Source organism: Enhydra lutris, unplaced genomic scaffold (genome assembly GCF_002288905.1).
Source record: "Enhydra lutris kenyoni isolate GAN:26980312 unplaced genomic scaffold, ASM228890v2 scaffoldscaffold21, whole genome shotgun sequence".
In the NCBI taxonomy this organism is placed as follows: Eukaryota; Metazoa; Chordata; class Mammalia; order Carnivora; family Mustelidae; genus Enhydra; species Enhydra lutris.
Genome location: NW_019154105.1, coordinates 63,889,736 through 63,905,092, shown reverse-complemented (window position 1 = coordinate 63,905,092; position 15,357 = coordinate 63,889,736). Strand labels below are relative to the sequence as shown.

General features: G+C 49.6%; 1 protein-coding gene across 2 annotated transcripts in view; it reads right to left on the bottom strand.

The window, feature by feature from the left end:
- The window catches only part of LOC111149215 (serine/threonine kinase 32B), a 404,797-nt gene extending 392,152 nt beyond the window's left edge, over nucleotides 1–12,645 (bottom strand). For both annotated transcript variants that reach the window (XM_022506161.1, XM_022506162.1), the window contains exon 1: nucleotides 12,594–12,645. In XM_022506161.1, coding sequence (XP_022361869.1) covers nucleotides 12,594–12,645 — 52 coding nt within the window. The remainder of the gene's footprint in view (nucleotides 1–12,593) is intronic.
- Between the last annotated feature and the right edge of the window lie 2,712 nt (nucleotides 12,646–15,357).

Below are 15,357 nucleotides of genomic sequence, written 5' to 3'. Positions count from 1 at the left end.
ACACAAGGGAACCCCGTTTTTCTTTCACACTAAGTCCCACAAATTAAGTAGCCAGCCCTGCCAACTAAGAGTAGAAGTCAAATTCCTCAGTGTTACCAACCTGTGTATATTGTGTCTCCCCAAAATTTATATACTGGAACCCTGACCCTCAATGGGGTGGTATTTGGAGGTGGGACCTTTGGAGATTATCAGGGGGAGATGAGGTTATGAACATGGGGTTCCCTAGCATGGGATCAGTGTCTTTAGAACAGGAAGAAACAAGAGCTTCACCCCCCACAAGGTGAAGATATACCGAGAAAACAGCTGTGTGCAAACCTGAAGGGAACTCTCATCGACACCTTGATCTTGGACTTGCCACCTCCAGAAGTATGAGAAATAAATGTCTGTTGTTTAAGCCCCCACTGTGGGGTGTTTGTTGCAACAGCCCGAGCTGAAAAACATAGTGTGACATTCTAGGCTCTTGAAAACCTGGTACTAGCCTTAGTGGAGCTGGCTTAGACCCCATCTCTAAGGTTGCCTCTCTTCTCCACCATCACACCTGCTCCCCATTAACTCTGGGGCACTAAACACCTTCCAGTTCTCTCTGCCCACCTTGCCTCTATATGTGCAGCCCCCTCTGCCTGGAAGGGCCTTTTCCTACACAATCTTCCCAGTTTCTTTCCTCCCTACATTATCTCCCCTTGGCTGCTACCTGTTTCCCTCCTTCAGGACGGGTCTCAGAAGTTGCTTTTTCTGGAAACAATTCCCAGACCTGGCTTGGGGCCTCATCTGAAATGACGCACTGAAGTTACGATGCAATGGTAAAATTAGGTGTGCTCATTTCCCAGAACTGCCATGATCGGTACCACAGCTGGAGGGAGCTCAAAACAACAGAAATTTATCCCCTCACAGTTCTGGAGGCTGCAAGTCTAAGATTGAGGTGCCAGCAGGGCTGGTTTCTTGTGCGGCTGTGAAGAAGCATCTGCTCTTTTCCTCTCTCCTAGCTTCCAGGGGATTGCCTGCGATTTTGGTGTTCCTTGGCTTGTAGGTGCATTACCAAACATCCCAATCTCTGTCTTCATGTTCACATGGTATTCTCCTCATGTGCATGTCTGCCTTTGTGCCCCAATTCGCATCCCCTTTTTTTAAAAGATTTTATTTATTTATTTGACAGACAGAGATCACAGGTAGGCAGAGAAGCAGGCAGAGAGAGGAGGAATCAGGCTCCCCGCTGAGCAGAGAGCCTGATGCAGGGCTTGATCCCAGGACCCTGGGATCATGACCTGAGCTGAAGGCAGAGGCATTAACCCACTGAGCCACCCAGGTGCCCCTACCAATTTCCCCTTTTTATAAGAATACTAGTTCTACTGGAGGAGGGCCCACGCTAGTGGCCTTATCTTAACCTCACTGCATCTCGGTCTCTAAATAAGCTTACATTCTAAGGTACTGGGAGTTAGGTTTCACCTTACTTATTTTGGGGGACTCAATTCAACCCACAACATGAGGCATCCAGAAATCTTTTTCTTCTTTCCTCTCAAATGCCTAAGAGGATGGACATTTTCTAAAAGACAGGGGCCCAATATCTAATCCTCCCTAAAACCCCACTCCAGCCCCCAGGGCCTCCGTAGGGATTGAGCAAACAGAAGACTCAAAAGGTGGCTTGATCCACATCAATGACAATGACCACCAGCAAAAGGACACCTGCTCCCTGGTCACTGTTCCACATGACTTGGCCAGAGCCAGGCACTGAAACACAGGGCTTGCCCTTCCTGAAAGATGCAACAAGGACCCAGGCAAGGAAGCTTTGAGGGCAGAATCTATCAGAAGGTCCTGTTTCCTAGGAGAATGAGAATGGGAAGGACCCTCCTGACAGCGGGGCCTGGGAAGAAGTCAGAACACCTTCTTCAGGCTCAGGAAACAGCAGCTCTCATGCAACGTCCTTCTCATCCAACATAACTTACACTACTGGGTGCTGACATCACCTCACTCCATTCCCATGGCAACCATACAGTTGTATCCCTATTCTAAGGTTTAGGGAGGTTAAAAAAAAAAAAGTGGCCCACAGTTACACACAGACAACACACAGAAAAATTAGGATCTCGCCCTGTGTAACCCTCAAATCTCTGCTTTTAACTTCTATGCACTGACCTCCCTTGGTCACAAAAGGTAACCTTATTTAATGAAGTTTACACAGCATTTACTTTATTACGTGCCAGACTATGTACATAGTAAGCATGTCACATAGAGTAAGTCACTTACTCTTCCAAACGATTGAGGAAATAAGGCCCATTTCATCTTCATTTTACAGGAGGAAACCAGAAGTCATGGAGGAAAAGAAGCTTACTGGAGATCACTCTGCAAATAGGTAGCAGAGCCAGCATGGGGCTCCAGGCGGTCTGACCCTGGGTCTGTGCTTTTAAATAGTATGCCAAGTAAGGGGCCTCCCTGTTAGAAGACTCCATGTTGAAGCCAGGCTGGGGGCCTGGTGCATCCCAGAGACACACAGGCTCAGAGGCCCACACTCCATCTGTAAGGGGAACTGAGTAGAAGAGCACGGGACTGCACTCCAGTGTATGTCCTCAGGGGCCTGCTGTGACCTTCCCAGTTCCTGAGCCGGGCAGGCCCTGCAGCCACACAACTGCCATCCACTGTTCATCCACTGCAAATCCATTCCAAAAACATGCACTGAGCAAGTCATAAGCGAAGGGTCTACAAAAGGCGCCCACGGCCACACCAGGCCTCACAGTTTTGCATCTATCTTACTTTATCTTGCTTCCTATTTGTGGAAGTCTTAATCCATTGCCAATTGAAGGTAGAAACATGAAGTTCCTACCTGGTAGAAGGTTCTGTTAAAGTAAAACCAGGCAAGATAGAAAAAAGTATTAAATAAATAACCATAGGGGTATATAGGGCTGGGGTAAAAACTAATTCCCCCGGTGGGATGCCAGTGAGGGAGCTGGGGAAAGACTGATAGGAGGGAAAGAGCTTTCCAGCTACCCAGAAAGAAGTGGGACCAGCACCGCAAGGTTACCACCTATGACACCAAGTGAACCTCTCTTAGCCACTGTATCCCCCACTAACCATACCTCTCTCCCACAGCACTATTCTTCAGACATCGGGAGGGACCCTGTTACCTTTCGCAAGTTGCCAGTGATTTTTCTCTGTATTTTCTTTGAAAACTGCTCAAGGACAAGCAGCTACGAGGACAGACATTTTGCAAAGCAGTGGGACCTGGACTAAACACTATAAGAGCCAGAGGCCCTATGCTCGTGGAGACTCCAGTCTCACAGGGGAGACAGACACTAATGAAGTATACTCATGGGAATAAATGTAGAATTAGCACTGTGATAATTGCTACAAAGGAGACTGAGGTAATGTGAGGGGGATCTTGACCCAGCCTGGGAATCAGATAAGGGACCTGGAGAAGGACGAGTGGGAGATAACCAAGCCAAGCCGGGTGGGGTGGGCGAGCATTTCAGACAGAGGCAACAACACGTGGCAAGGCCCTGGGGCAGAAGTGGCATGAAACGTTCCAGAAACTGAAAGGATGTCCTGTGGTCCAAGAGTAGAAACAACAGCACTGAGAACGAGCAGAAGGAAGGTCACTATTGCCTGGGACAGTAACCCAGTAACAGCAAGTCAAGGTTTGGGCTGTGAACCTGAAGCATGTGGAGTAATTTAACGCATGCATTGAGGGAGAACATGGGATGAGATGAAAGAAGTGGACAGGTTCCAGCCCCCACAGGGTCTTGGGGACCGTATCACAGTCTGAATCTTTAGTCCAAGAGCAATGGAAGCCACTCACGAGCACTGAGCACAGGACTGCCATCACTGCTATGACTTCAGTCATGAGCCTGGGTGGGAAGTTGCCTGGGCGGGTCCCCTGAGGGGTGATGCTTGAGTGGAGGTGGCAGCACTGTGGATGGAAAGACTGGGCAGATTTGGGAGAGACTTGGGAGGTAAAATCAACATAGCCAGGTGCCTAACTGGACTTGTGGGAGGAAGGCAGAGGGAAGAGATGAGGAAAACGAGGTATTTTGGCCTCTGCAACTGGATAGATGACGGTATTATACACTTAACTAGGAGACTCTGGAAGCATATGGGTTTGACTGAGGTTATTCTGGGCTTTGGGTTTTGTTTGTTTGTTTGTTTACAGATTTTATTTTATTTATTAGAGAGAGAAAGAGAGAGATTGCCCTGGGGAGATGCAAAGGGGGAGGAGGAGAGACAAGCAGATGCCCAGCTGAGCACAGAGCCCGACCTGGGGCTCTATCCATGACCCTGAGATCATGACCTAAGCTGAAATCGAGAGTCCAGTGCTTAACCAACTGAACCAGCCAGGTGCCCCAGGTTATTCTGAATTTGAGGTATTCTTTTGAGACATCCGAGCGGAATTACATATTGAAACACAGGTTTGGAGGCCAGAGGAGAAATACGAATGAAGGAAATGAATTACTGAGTCACTGCTAAAAGAAAGAAACAGGCACCAGTTTAACGTATTGTCCCTTAGCTCCAGACCCACTGCTCTGTGGCACTGGGGCAGGACTCCATGGACATTTCTGCATCGCCAGCTGGCTTCCCGCTAGGCACTGCCAACAGAGGGCGCAAGAGAGGCCCTGCCAGACCAGCGTGGAAGAAACTTCCCTTCCTCCACCTGGTTGTCCACCTGTCACCCAGCAAGTGTGCAGGGGGGCTGGCGGCCCTCCTCTCAGTGGCCCTCATGGATGAGTTTCACCTTCCAGAAAGTTCCAGCCCTCCATAGGCTGCCTGTTCCTCTAGCCACCAGGCACTCTCCAACGAGATCTGAAACGCAGCCTGACCAGACAGGGGGGCCCCCTTCCAGGTCTTGAGTGCCTTCCTGGCTCCCTCACCCTCAGCACTGCCAGGAGCAGCCGGACTGCTACAGCTGCTACCTTGGTACTCCTAGAGTCTTCCCCGACTCCTTTTCAGAGTTAGCCTTTTTACAAGATGAATTCTTTGTATGACATGTTCCCTTTCTGAAAACCGGCGTGGCTTGGAGCTCCTGACGGCACCCAGACTGATGTGGGGTGACTGGGCATGCGGGGGTGACAAGATCAGCAGGGAGATAGGACAGAGGGCTGAGCTAGAAGCCCAAGGGCTCAGTCTTGAGGAACTCTAAGATTTACTGCAAGGGAGAGGAGGCCTCATTGTTTCCTGCACTGGAATATTCATTCCACTGGGGTGCTGGGACCCTCGCCGCTCTTTCTAGAAGTTTCTCCATCTCCATCTGCAATTGCTCTGGGCCCAGATTTTAGACAACTGAGTACTGCTAAGAATATTTTGTTCCTTCTAATTCTCTCAGGAAAATGCCTAAGCTCAGTGCTAGCTTATGCTGTTTGATCCTCCTAAAATACCAATCCTTTTTCTCTTAAGGCATTTAAACCTCTCCCTCAAGACTCAACATAAATCCTGTTTCCATCTTAACACCCTCTTCACTCCAGCTCATATCGGGGGAAAGCCATTATCCGTCTCTCTACCCTTCTGCTGTCCCATAAAACAGGAATTGGTCTTACCCAGAAAGGAACGGGAACCATCTCCGCCTTCTCTCTCAGTGGGAAGAGAAGTGATATCCCGCATCGTGATATGCAAGAGTCTGATCTCCATTAACTTTACAGGTTGACATTTGGGGAAATCTCTCAGGAGCTCTCTATGCATCATAACTGGGGCCCACCAAGTGTTGGCAGAATAGAACTCACTCTGCAGACCCCTTTCCACCCAAGCAAGTCCCAAGGGTAAAATTGAGGGACAGCGTCGAAAGGTCATTCTGGACTCAAATCCAAGGAACCTTCTCCAAACCAACTTTAGTGGTGATAAGTGTGAACATTCTACATTTGTTTCTCAAAAGCCTCTGAACTGGGAGGAATGCAAGAAATCGACCCCACTAAGCGACTACTCTCATCTTTCATTCAACCAACAGCTGCTGTGTGCCTTCACAGGCCCTGTTCCAGGCCTTGCAGACACAAAGGTGAAAAAGAAATGCTTGCTGCTCTTCTGGAGGTCTCGGTCTAGTGCAGAAGATGGGCATGCAGTCAAACAACTGAAATGAGCCAAGTGTTTCAAACCATGTCTCAAGGAACACGAGAAGACAGGGACTGTGTGGATGCTTCTGTTTGCTTCACTTGCCCTTCTTCTCTTCATACCCCACTACTCCTTGGAAAAATCCTTCCCAGACTTTTAGTCCACATGCCTCAAGGGGTGCCAACCCCATCCCCAGGATCAGAGGGTGGGCATGCGACCCAGCCTGCCCACGGAGAGCCTCATTTCTCCCCGGTCACAGTGATCAGTTCAAGAATGCTCAAGACTTAACCACAACTGATCAAAATGAACCCTGGGACTTTTTTTTTTTTCTGCAGCAACTATGAAAAAAGAGGCTCCTTTTTCCATACTCAGAGCTATAAGGCTCTGAGCCTCAAGGTTGTAGGGTCCCCACAATGACAGAGCCCACTTGAAGCCTTGCAATCACACGGCGGGAGACAGACTATAACTAAGGGAATAAGTAAAACAAATGATACGAGAGATGATGAGAATAGCTATGAAGCAAAGGAAGGCCAGGAAGGGGGGCTGGGCATGCCACCATAAGTAGGGTGGTCAGCGAAGGCCTCACAAGGAAGGTGGCATTTGTGTGAAGACAGAGCAGAGGTGAGGGAGCAGGTCCTGCGGGAGAAGCCCTGTGGGCACGGGTAGCAGGTGCTGGGCTATAGTATGAGGGTGTCCGTATGTCTGAGGGGCAGGAAGGAGACAGGTGGGCTGGAGAAAGGAAGGAGATGGGGTCAAAGAGGCCGGGCTTGATGGGCATCTATGAGGACTTCTGTTTTTACATGTTGTTAAGGCAGAAGGAGTGGAGGTGGAGCAGGGACTGACATGCCCCCCGCCCACTTTTGGAGGATCACTCTGGTGCTGCATTGAGGTGATGCTGAGAAGAGAAGGAGCAAAAACAAGACCAGTTAGGGAGGCTACTGTAATAATCTAAGCCGGAGATGTGACCACGGCTTGGACCAGGTGGTAGTGATGGAGGTGGTGAGAAGTGACCAGAACCAGGTAATTCCCTTCCAAAGACCTCACGTTGGTCAACTGAAGGAGGCTCACCTGCCATCAGGTGCCACGTGGCACCTGATTTCAGCTACCCACATACTAAATGCACCGTTGTTTTATATACCATTAAGAGGGAAAGGCTGCCGATGAATCTATGATTCTTTCCAGTCCCTTGAAAAAAGCTCTTTTAGACTTAATATAAACCACGATCATGTGAACAGCTATGACCACATGCAAATAATAAAACTACATCATAAATTCCACATTGGCCAAACTGCATCCCCTGTCCAGAGATTTCAAACATGGCAAAATGAGTGCCTTAGACTCAATGAAATACAGGAGTTTGTATACACCTGTCTGACTCCATAGAGCTGACTGACACATGCTTTAAGCTCAAAAACTTCATACCCATTTTCTATGAGTGTTCAAAGGTAGAGATGGATCTTACCATTCCTTTCTACTAAACAATCTCATACTGATTTATGGCTATTTTCTTAACCCACCCATCTCCTAGCGTAGAAGACAAATCAAGATGCATTTTCCAATGAGGTCTAGATCTTGAAATCGAAGGTTTACATCCTAGACTCCTGCATGAAATAGGCAGGTGCCTGATGCAGCTGTGCAAAGCGAGCCCCTAAGCCCACACCCCTTCCATGGCACCTGTCCAGCCTCTACCTCTGTAGGGACTCTCATTATCTGAACAAAGTTTATTCCACGCAATTCTCGGAGATTTCTCGGAATATTTTTGGCTTCTACCTTATGCCCAAGCCATAGGTGTTACATGTATGAAAACCAAGGTGTAACATGAATGAGTTTGCCCAAAGTATTAAAAAATTTGAAGCAAAGTCAGGAGTAAAGCCTGCAGCATAGACGCCAACCACTTTGTGAATCACAAATGACAGAGACACTGGTCTCCAGGTGAAGAATGAATACAACGTTGGGGGCGGGGGTTCTTTAATTGCCTTGGGTGTCTGAATATTTCCACAGGAAAGCAACTTTTGTTGCAGATTTGGTTAGACCAAGATGTTTTCATGATCTGAGCTGCATGTCAAGTTATTTAGACCAATAATAATGTAGTAATAACGCTTAAATGACCCTTTAATCTATGACATTCTAAAATGAGAATACCCAGAGCTTGTTAAATCAATATCCCCAAATCTGTGGGTGCCAGCCATAAATTTATAGAACACTGATTTAAAAAACCCTTTGGAAACTTAATTTACATGTTTCTAGAGTTCTAAAAAATATTCAGTCCCTTGGATCCAATAATCCCTCCCCTTACGCTTCATTTTAAGGTATTTATTTGAGAGAGAGAGAGAGCATACAGAAACACACACACACACACACACACACACACACACACACACACACACGAGAGGAGAGGGAGAATCTTAAGCAGGCTCCATGCCCAGCAGGGAGCCCGACGCCCAGTTGATCTCACAACCCTGAGATCATGATCTGAGCTGAAATCAAGAGTCAGATGCTTAACTTGACTGCGCGCCACCCGGGTGCCCCCTGAATTCCTCTAAGAGAAGGGGGAAAAAATATACAAAATTTTCAAGCAACTTATTTATAAAGATGGAATAATGAAAGCAGCCTAAATGTCTAACCAGAAAATATTTAAGTACATTATAAGAGTCCCATTTGATGGAATACTACAGCCCATTAAACTGCATCTGAAGACACCGCTGCAACCTAAGCCACTTTAAATACAGTGCTAAGGGAAAAAGCAGAAACCTTATATCTGCCGGCAGGGTGGGGGGGATGGGGGGCACGGGTGGTGAAGGCTTATACAAAAATGTCCCAATATGGATAAGGACTGTGTTGGGGAAAAGCCACTTAAACGCAATTTTGACATGGATTTGGAAGGGGAGAAGATTTTGTTTTCACTCCCAGAAGTTGTATTACGATGTGACTGCCCAACAAATGCTCTTTGAAGATGGCATGTGAGATGGTTATCATAAATGAGCAGGTGTTGTCAGAACGCACTGCTACTACCATCCTATCAAGGTCTGTGCAAAGAGCCCCGTGGCGTGGCGTGGCAGAGCCTGACCTGAGTGCCAGGCTCGCTGTGCACGGCCGTATCCATCTGTGAGAGTCACATTTCCCTTAGGCCTCCAGCAGCGGCACAGAGAACACTATTAGGTGCCCACCTCTGGAGTTCAACAGACCTGGGTGTGAGTCTCAGCTCACCCACACACAGGCAACACAGGCCTTTCCTGGGGTCCCCGATTCAGTTACAGCTCTAATACGAAGCAGATTCTGAGACCTCCTCAGGCCAAGTTGTGATGATTCCAAATTAGGCATGAAAAGTAGCCCATGCACTGTGTCAGGAAGTTAGTTGTTAATATTACCTGGATGCAAGTTAAACTTTTGCCATCTGAATGGAGATGGGCATGATACAGTTATGCAGTGCAAACTTTCAGCTACGGTTTAGTATTAAATTACTTACAAACCAGACTTGTTTTTGCCCAGGTAAGTGTTTACATCTTCAACCACCCAACAGCTCTGGTTTGGAAGGGCATGTGAGTTCACTGGACCATGTCATTCCCCTGCTTAAAATTCTTCAGTGACTCCAGATGTCTACACGGTCAAGTCCAAACACATAGCCACTTGGCCCTTTAAGGGTGGTCCAGGACTTGGGGTTCATCTCCGTGCCTTCCAGCCTCACATCCCACACTGCAGGAGTACTAACCACACCCAATAATGTCCCCAATGAGCCCTGCTTACCCTTTACCATCTGGCTTTGCACATTCTGTTCCCTCCTTCTAACACACCCTTCCCCATCTCTACCAACCCCTCCTTACTGGTAATGCCTGCCCTGTGCACAAGACTCAACACTAAGGGGAAGTCTTCTCTGTCCCTCCTCCCTGCCTCAGGGTTAGGGACCCTCCTCTATGTTACCTAGAGGTTCTCTGAGCTCCCTGCATTGTCCTGGGTATTTATTTGCTCTGGAAGCCCCCTGAGGGTTAGGATATTTGCCTTCATCTTCTCCATATTCCTGGTAGGGACAAGGGTTGGTGCAAAAAAAAAAAAAAAAAAAGATCATAGGCCAATGCCTACAGAATAAATTAATTAATTGGTGGCAAATAACAGAGCTTTACTTGCACAGGAAAATATACAAGAGATACGCTGGCAAAATCAAACAAGTTAATGTTTCACTGGGCTGGAAGCTGGCAAAATGAGGTGAGTCCTAACCTTGTACTTCAGGAGCCCTGAAACAGGCAGTTAACCTTGGGTCCAATCTGCTTTTGGAATGAGGAACAACAGCAGGAAAATCAAAAATCTGGTTACACCAGATATAACTATTTTGCCAATCAATATTTTGAAGCATGTATTCTGGGATAAAGGAGAGAGACAGATGTCCATATAAGGGAGGCAAATTTCCTCTGCAAATAAAAGAAAGACAAATGCTTTGAAAATTACCAAAAATACGACCTTTGATCCAGTCTGGAAGCATGAACTCCTATAATTATTGGAGTTGATATGTACATTTGTGCTTTCATCTATGATGGGAGTCCATGGCTTTCACAAATGCTCCCGTTATGGGCTCAGGGGTTGTCCCCTCCAAACTTCATGGAGAAGTTGTAACCTCCATTGTGACTACCTTTGGAGATAGGGCCTTTATGGAGATAGATGTTAAGTAAGGTCATAAGGGTGGGGCCTTAATCTGATAGGACTGGTATTCATGTAAGAAAAGGAAGAAACACCAGACAGTTCTCTCCAGCTCCTCAAGCACACGGAGGAAAGCAGGAAGGGAGCTCTCACCGGAAACCAGCCCTGACAGCACCGTGATCTTGGACTTCTGGCCTCTAGAACAATGAGAAAACATCTCTGTCTTTGAGGCCACCACCAACAACAAATTCTGTCGTTTAAGCATCAGTGGTATTGTGTTATGACAGTCTGAGCAGACTAATACAGATCCCTTCACTAAAATAGACAGGAGAGTTTTGACTTCTTGCAAATAGAAGGTTTTTGATGCAAGTCATGCTCCCCACCTGTCAATGAGTATATATCTTCTCATGGGACCTGAACAGCCCTGATTGTAATCTCAAAGGACAAAAGTGCTTCAAAGAGGGGACAAGCCTGTCCCAGAGCCACCACAAGGAGGCTGTCCCATAACAGAGCACACCTACAAACACTGATTTCAAGAGCCCTTTAACTTCCATGGAGAAGTTAGGGCTAGTGTAAACTTGTCCAGGATCAAGTTCAACAGCATGTGTCCCGACTCTTCCTGGGACACCCAAAGGCCTCCACCACCTCCCTGCCTACGTCTCCTCTATCCCTGCCTGCCTCCCCACCTGCCTGTGCCCCAGACTAAAGAACGAGGAAAGCCTCTGGTCTCCTTGGGTGCCCAGGGGCCTTCACTGGCCCCACTCACCACCCTTATCACCACAGATGGTCATGGCTTATTTTATTTGGTGCCATTAGACAGGAACTCCTTTAGGAAAGCACCATATAGGGCCAACCCACTTAAATTATGTTAACTATCTTCCCGTAGCCTTTTGAGAGGGGCTGTCTGGGCCAGCATGTGACTACCACCCACAGCCTCGACCATTCCAGAAACCATGATCTGTGTCCACAAGCCTCTGCCTGGGTGGTGATAAGCACTGTGTCTGGGGAAAGGCTGTTCAACCCCCAAGCCAGCTCTGCTCCTTAGGAGCTATGACTGGGCCCCATTGCTTTCTTCAATTGCAAAACGAACAACAGAAGTACCTACCTCATCTGGTTGCTGTGAGGATGGAGAGAACACATACAAAGCCCTAATACAGTGCCTAGCACATAGTATGTGCTCAGTACATCCTACTCTTGCATGGGGCCAGGTGAACACCAGAGAAACCAAAGCATTAGGAAACCAAGCTTTTAAAGGCAGAGTTAACAGATAACCAGCAATACTGTACCGATTACAGTTATAAGGCACTTCTGACATGGATAACCAGTGGTTAAGTTTCAAACAATCCCTTGTTCTAGGGTAGTAGGTGGTATTGTAATACTCATCTCATGGGTGAAGAAACAAAGCTTTCAGAGAGGTTAAGCAAGTTGCCCAGGACACACGGCGCTGGAAATGGCGTTTGGCCAGTTCAAGTACAGAGCTCTAGGGACCTGAGCCACAGGGAAGCCCAGCCCTGGAGTTCAGATGAGGCTGGGCATCCTACACCACCGGCTCCGCCAGGGAGGCTGCCACAAGCGGGACGCCTTCTTGGAGTCACAGAGTTTAAACAAGAAAAGTTTCCCTAGGCCGTCCTGGGCCAAGAAGGAGAGCAGCCTGGAACCTTCCTGTGCAGGAAACCAAACGCATCGTGAACACACACGCACACGCACAGGCCACCTCCCTGAGCCTCCGGCTCTGAAGGAGACCGGGGCTTGGGGAGCTGGAGCCGAGCAGTACCCGGACTTGCGTCCCAGGCAGCTCCTCCTTCCGCTCTCCAAGTGAAGGCTGGGCTGTACCCCCTGTCCGATTCTGCGCGCCCGCCCGGAGGGGCAGCGGCACAGAGGAGGAACCTCGGCAGAAGCAGCGCGCCGCGCAGGGGGAAGGAGGGGTGCGCCCCCTCGCCTCTTACCTTCCTCATTCTCGTCAAACACGGGGGGCTTGTGGGAGTGGTTCCCGCCCATATTCCGCCGCGGCGCCTGACCGCCGCTACATGCCCGGCCGCAGGGAGCCAGCAGCGAGCTGCGAGCGGCGGGCGGCGGGCGGCGTGGAGAGGGGAGCCGGGAGCCGGGAGCCGGGAGCCGGACGCGGGAGCCGGACGCGGGACGCGCTGCGAGCGCCCAGCCCAGGCTGCAGCCGCGCGCCAGCCGGAGGGGGCCGAGCGCCGCGCAGGGGCGGGACCGCGACCGCCGCGCCCCCTCCTCCCGGCGCCCCCCGCTGCGCTCGCACGCCCGCCGCGCCCCCTCCTGCGGGCGCCCCCGCCGCCCCGCCCGGAAACCTGGAACTCCCCGCGCCGCCGGCCACTGGCCACCTTGCAGCGCTCCTCGCCGGCTGCAGCGGGCGGGGGACGGGAGGCTGCACGGCGGGCGGAGGAGGAGGAGGAAGAAGGGAAGGAGGAAAGAGGCGGGGGGCGAGCGCAGCCAGGGCCGGGGGGATGGGGGGACGCCCGGAAGAGGGGGCGCGGCGGGCCCCCGCTGGTGGAGCGCGGCCGGGCGGGCTGCAGGGCGGGCCCGAAGGAATCGCGATTCCGGAGTAGGGGCGCTCCCGACGCGCAGTAAGCAATTGTGAGCACCTACTAAGTGCCAGGCCCAGCCTAAGCGCCTTACAAACACCGTTCTCCGTCACCTCTTAACAACCTAACCGTTTGAAAAATCATTGTTCCCCGTTTTAGAGTCAGGTACCCTGAGGTTTGGAGGGAAAGGAGCTCTCAGTCCGTCCTGGCTGCCAAGGGAGCCCCCCAGGAAGCACCACTGGGCTTTATTTGCCATTCGGGCTGGCACCCGGGCAGTGGTGCGTCTAATAGTTCTCCAAAAGACGCCTTTCCTCATGTTTTTCTAAATATTTAATGAATGAAAGGGAAGTCTAGACCTTTTAGAGCGCCCTTTGTTCTACATAGGGAAACTGAGGCCCCAAATGAGTGTAGTTTGCCTCAAACCATTGTCCCTAGGACAGAAGTGCCGGGACAAGCACCTCGGGACTCCCCAGAATTGTGTGGCCTCCTAGTTTGATGAATGGGTGGGTTCGAATTTGTGTGTGTGGGTCCCTGGCAGCGGGAGCTGGGAAACCCTGATCCGGAGAGGAGAGAAGCCCGGGCCCAGGGTGCTAAGTGCTGGGTGCGATGGGTGCACCCCGAGGCTAGGGGGGCGAGCACAGACCCTGGGAGACCCTCCCTGAGGGACGCGCAGGTTACCCGCTAGGTGCGGTCCCACCCAAACAGCCCGATTGGCTTTGGGGGATCCTTGGCCACATCCTGCCATCTGCTGGGCACCTTAAGCCACTGTCTGTGATTTGATAGAAAATATGGGTTCTTTTTGAGTGGAAGTCCCCAACTTCTTTCCCCCTTCCCCATCCTTCTATCATCCCTGCCCCTTCTTGCAGGCATGTAGGGGGTCGCGGGATATCTCTCTTGTCTAGTACAGGAAAAAACAACAACAACAACAACAACAACCCTGCCAGAGGCAACGTGGAAAAGCTGAAAAGATGGAGTCAGCCCCATCCGGCACAATACAGCTAGATTTAAGATTGGCCCAAACTGCCAGGCCTTGGGATGGGACAAGCCTCATTTTCACCTTGGAGTCCTTATCTGTGAAATGGGGAGATGGATTGCTGTGAGGATTATGTCAGAAACCATTTACAGAAGCAGGTAAGAGTACCTAGCATGTAATAAATGCTTAGTAAACATTTCTTGCTTTTCATTCCACCGACAAGCCCTCACTGAGTGGCTGGTCTACACTAGGTAACAGACTGAGTACAGAATAAAGAGACACAACCTGTACGTACCTCAAGAGGCAAGGGGAGGAAATGATCACAGGCCAGGGTTCCACGCCCTGCTCTGCTCAGGGTTTATCCCGCTTTTGCTACTCTCTAGCAGGTTAACTTGGGTAAATTACTTAACTTCTTCTGACTTCAGTTTGTTCATCTGTAAAATGGGGGTAATCACAGTTCTTCCCCCTTTTAGGGTTAATATGGGGAATAAATGAATTGATGTTGGTGTCTGAATGTAAAAAGCACAACAGGAGTTAGCTATAATCTCCAGTATCGAGCTCTTGTGTAAACTGTACTAACCGCTCACAATTCTTCCTTCTCTTCCTATCCTTTCCTACTTCTCTCACACTGCCCATGGGGTTTTTGCCATAGGACTTGGTTGGCCAGTGGGGTATGGGAGGAAGAGACAGTGCACCGGGTCTGAGTGTGTGAAGGCCTTAAGAGATAGAGCAGGTTTTGGCTCTCTTGTGCTGTTGCTGTCCACTGTGAGAAGAGCTGGCCCTGGGATCCTCTGACCCCAGAATGAAAGATCCAAGGAATAGACCTGAACCCCACATGTATCCTAAAGTGGAGCATGGGCTCATGATGAAGAAAAATATGTGTTTTTGTGGGGCGCCTGGGTGGCTCAGTGGGTTGGGCCGCTGCCTTCGGCTCAGGTCATGGTCTCAGGGTCCTGGGATCGAGCCCCGCGTCGGGCTCTCTGCTCGGCAGGGAGCCTGCTTCCTCCTCTCTCTCTGCCTGCCTCTCTGCCTGCTTGTGATCTCTGTCTGTCAAATAAATAAATTTAAAAAAAAAAGAAAAAAAAAAGAAAAATATGTGTTTTTGTAAGCCACAGAGATTCAGGTGTGAGGGATGTTTGTTTCACAGAATTATCATAGAAAGATTTGACTAATACATATACTAAGAGTCAC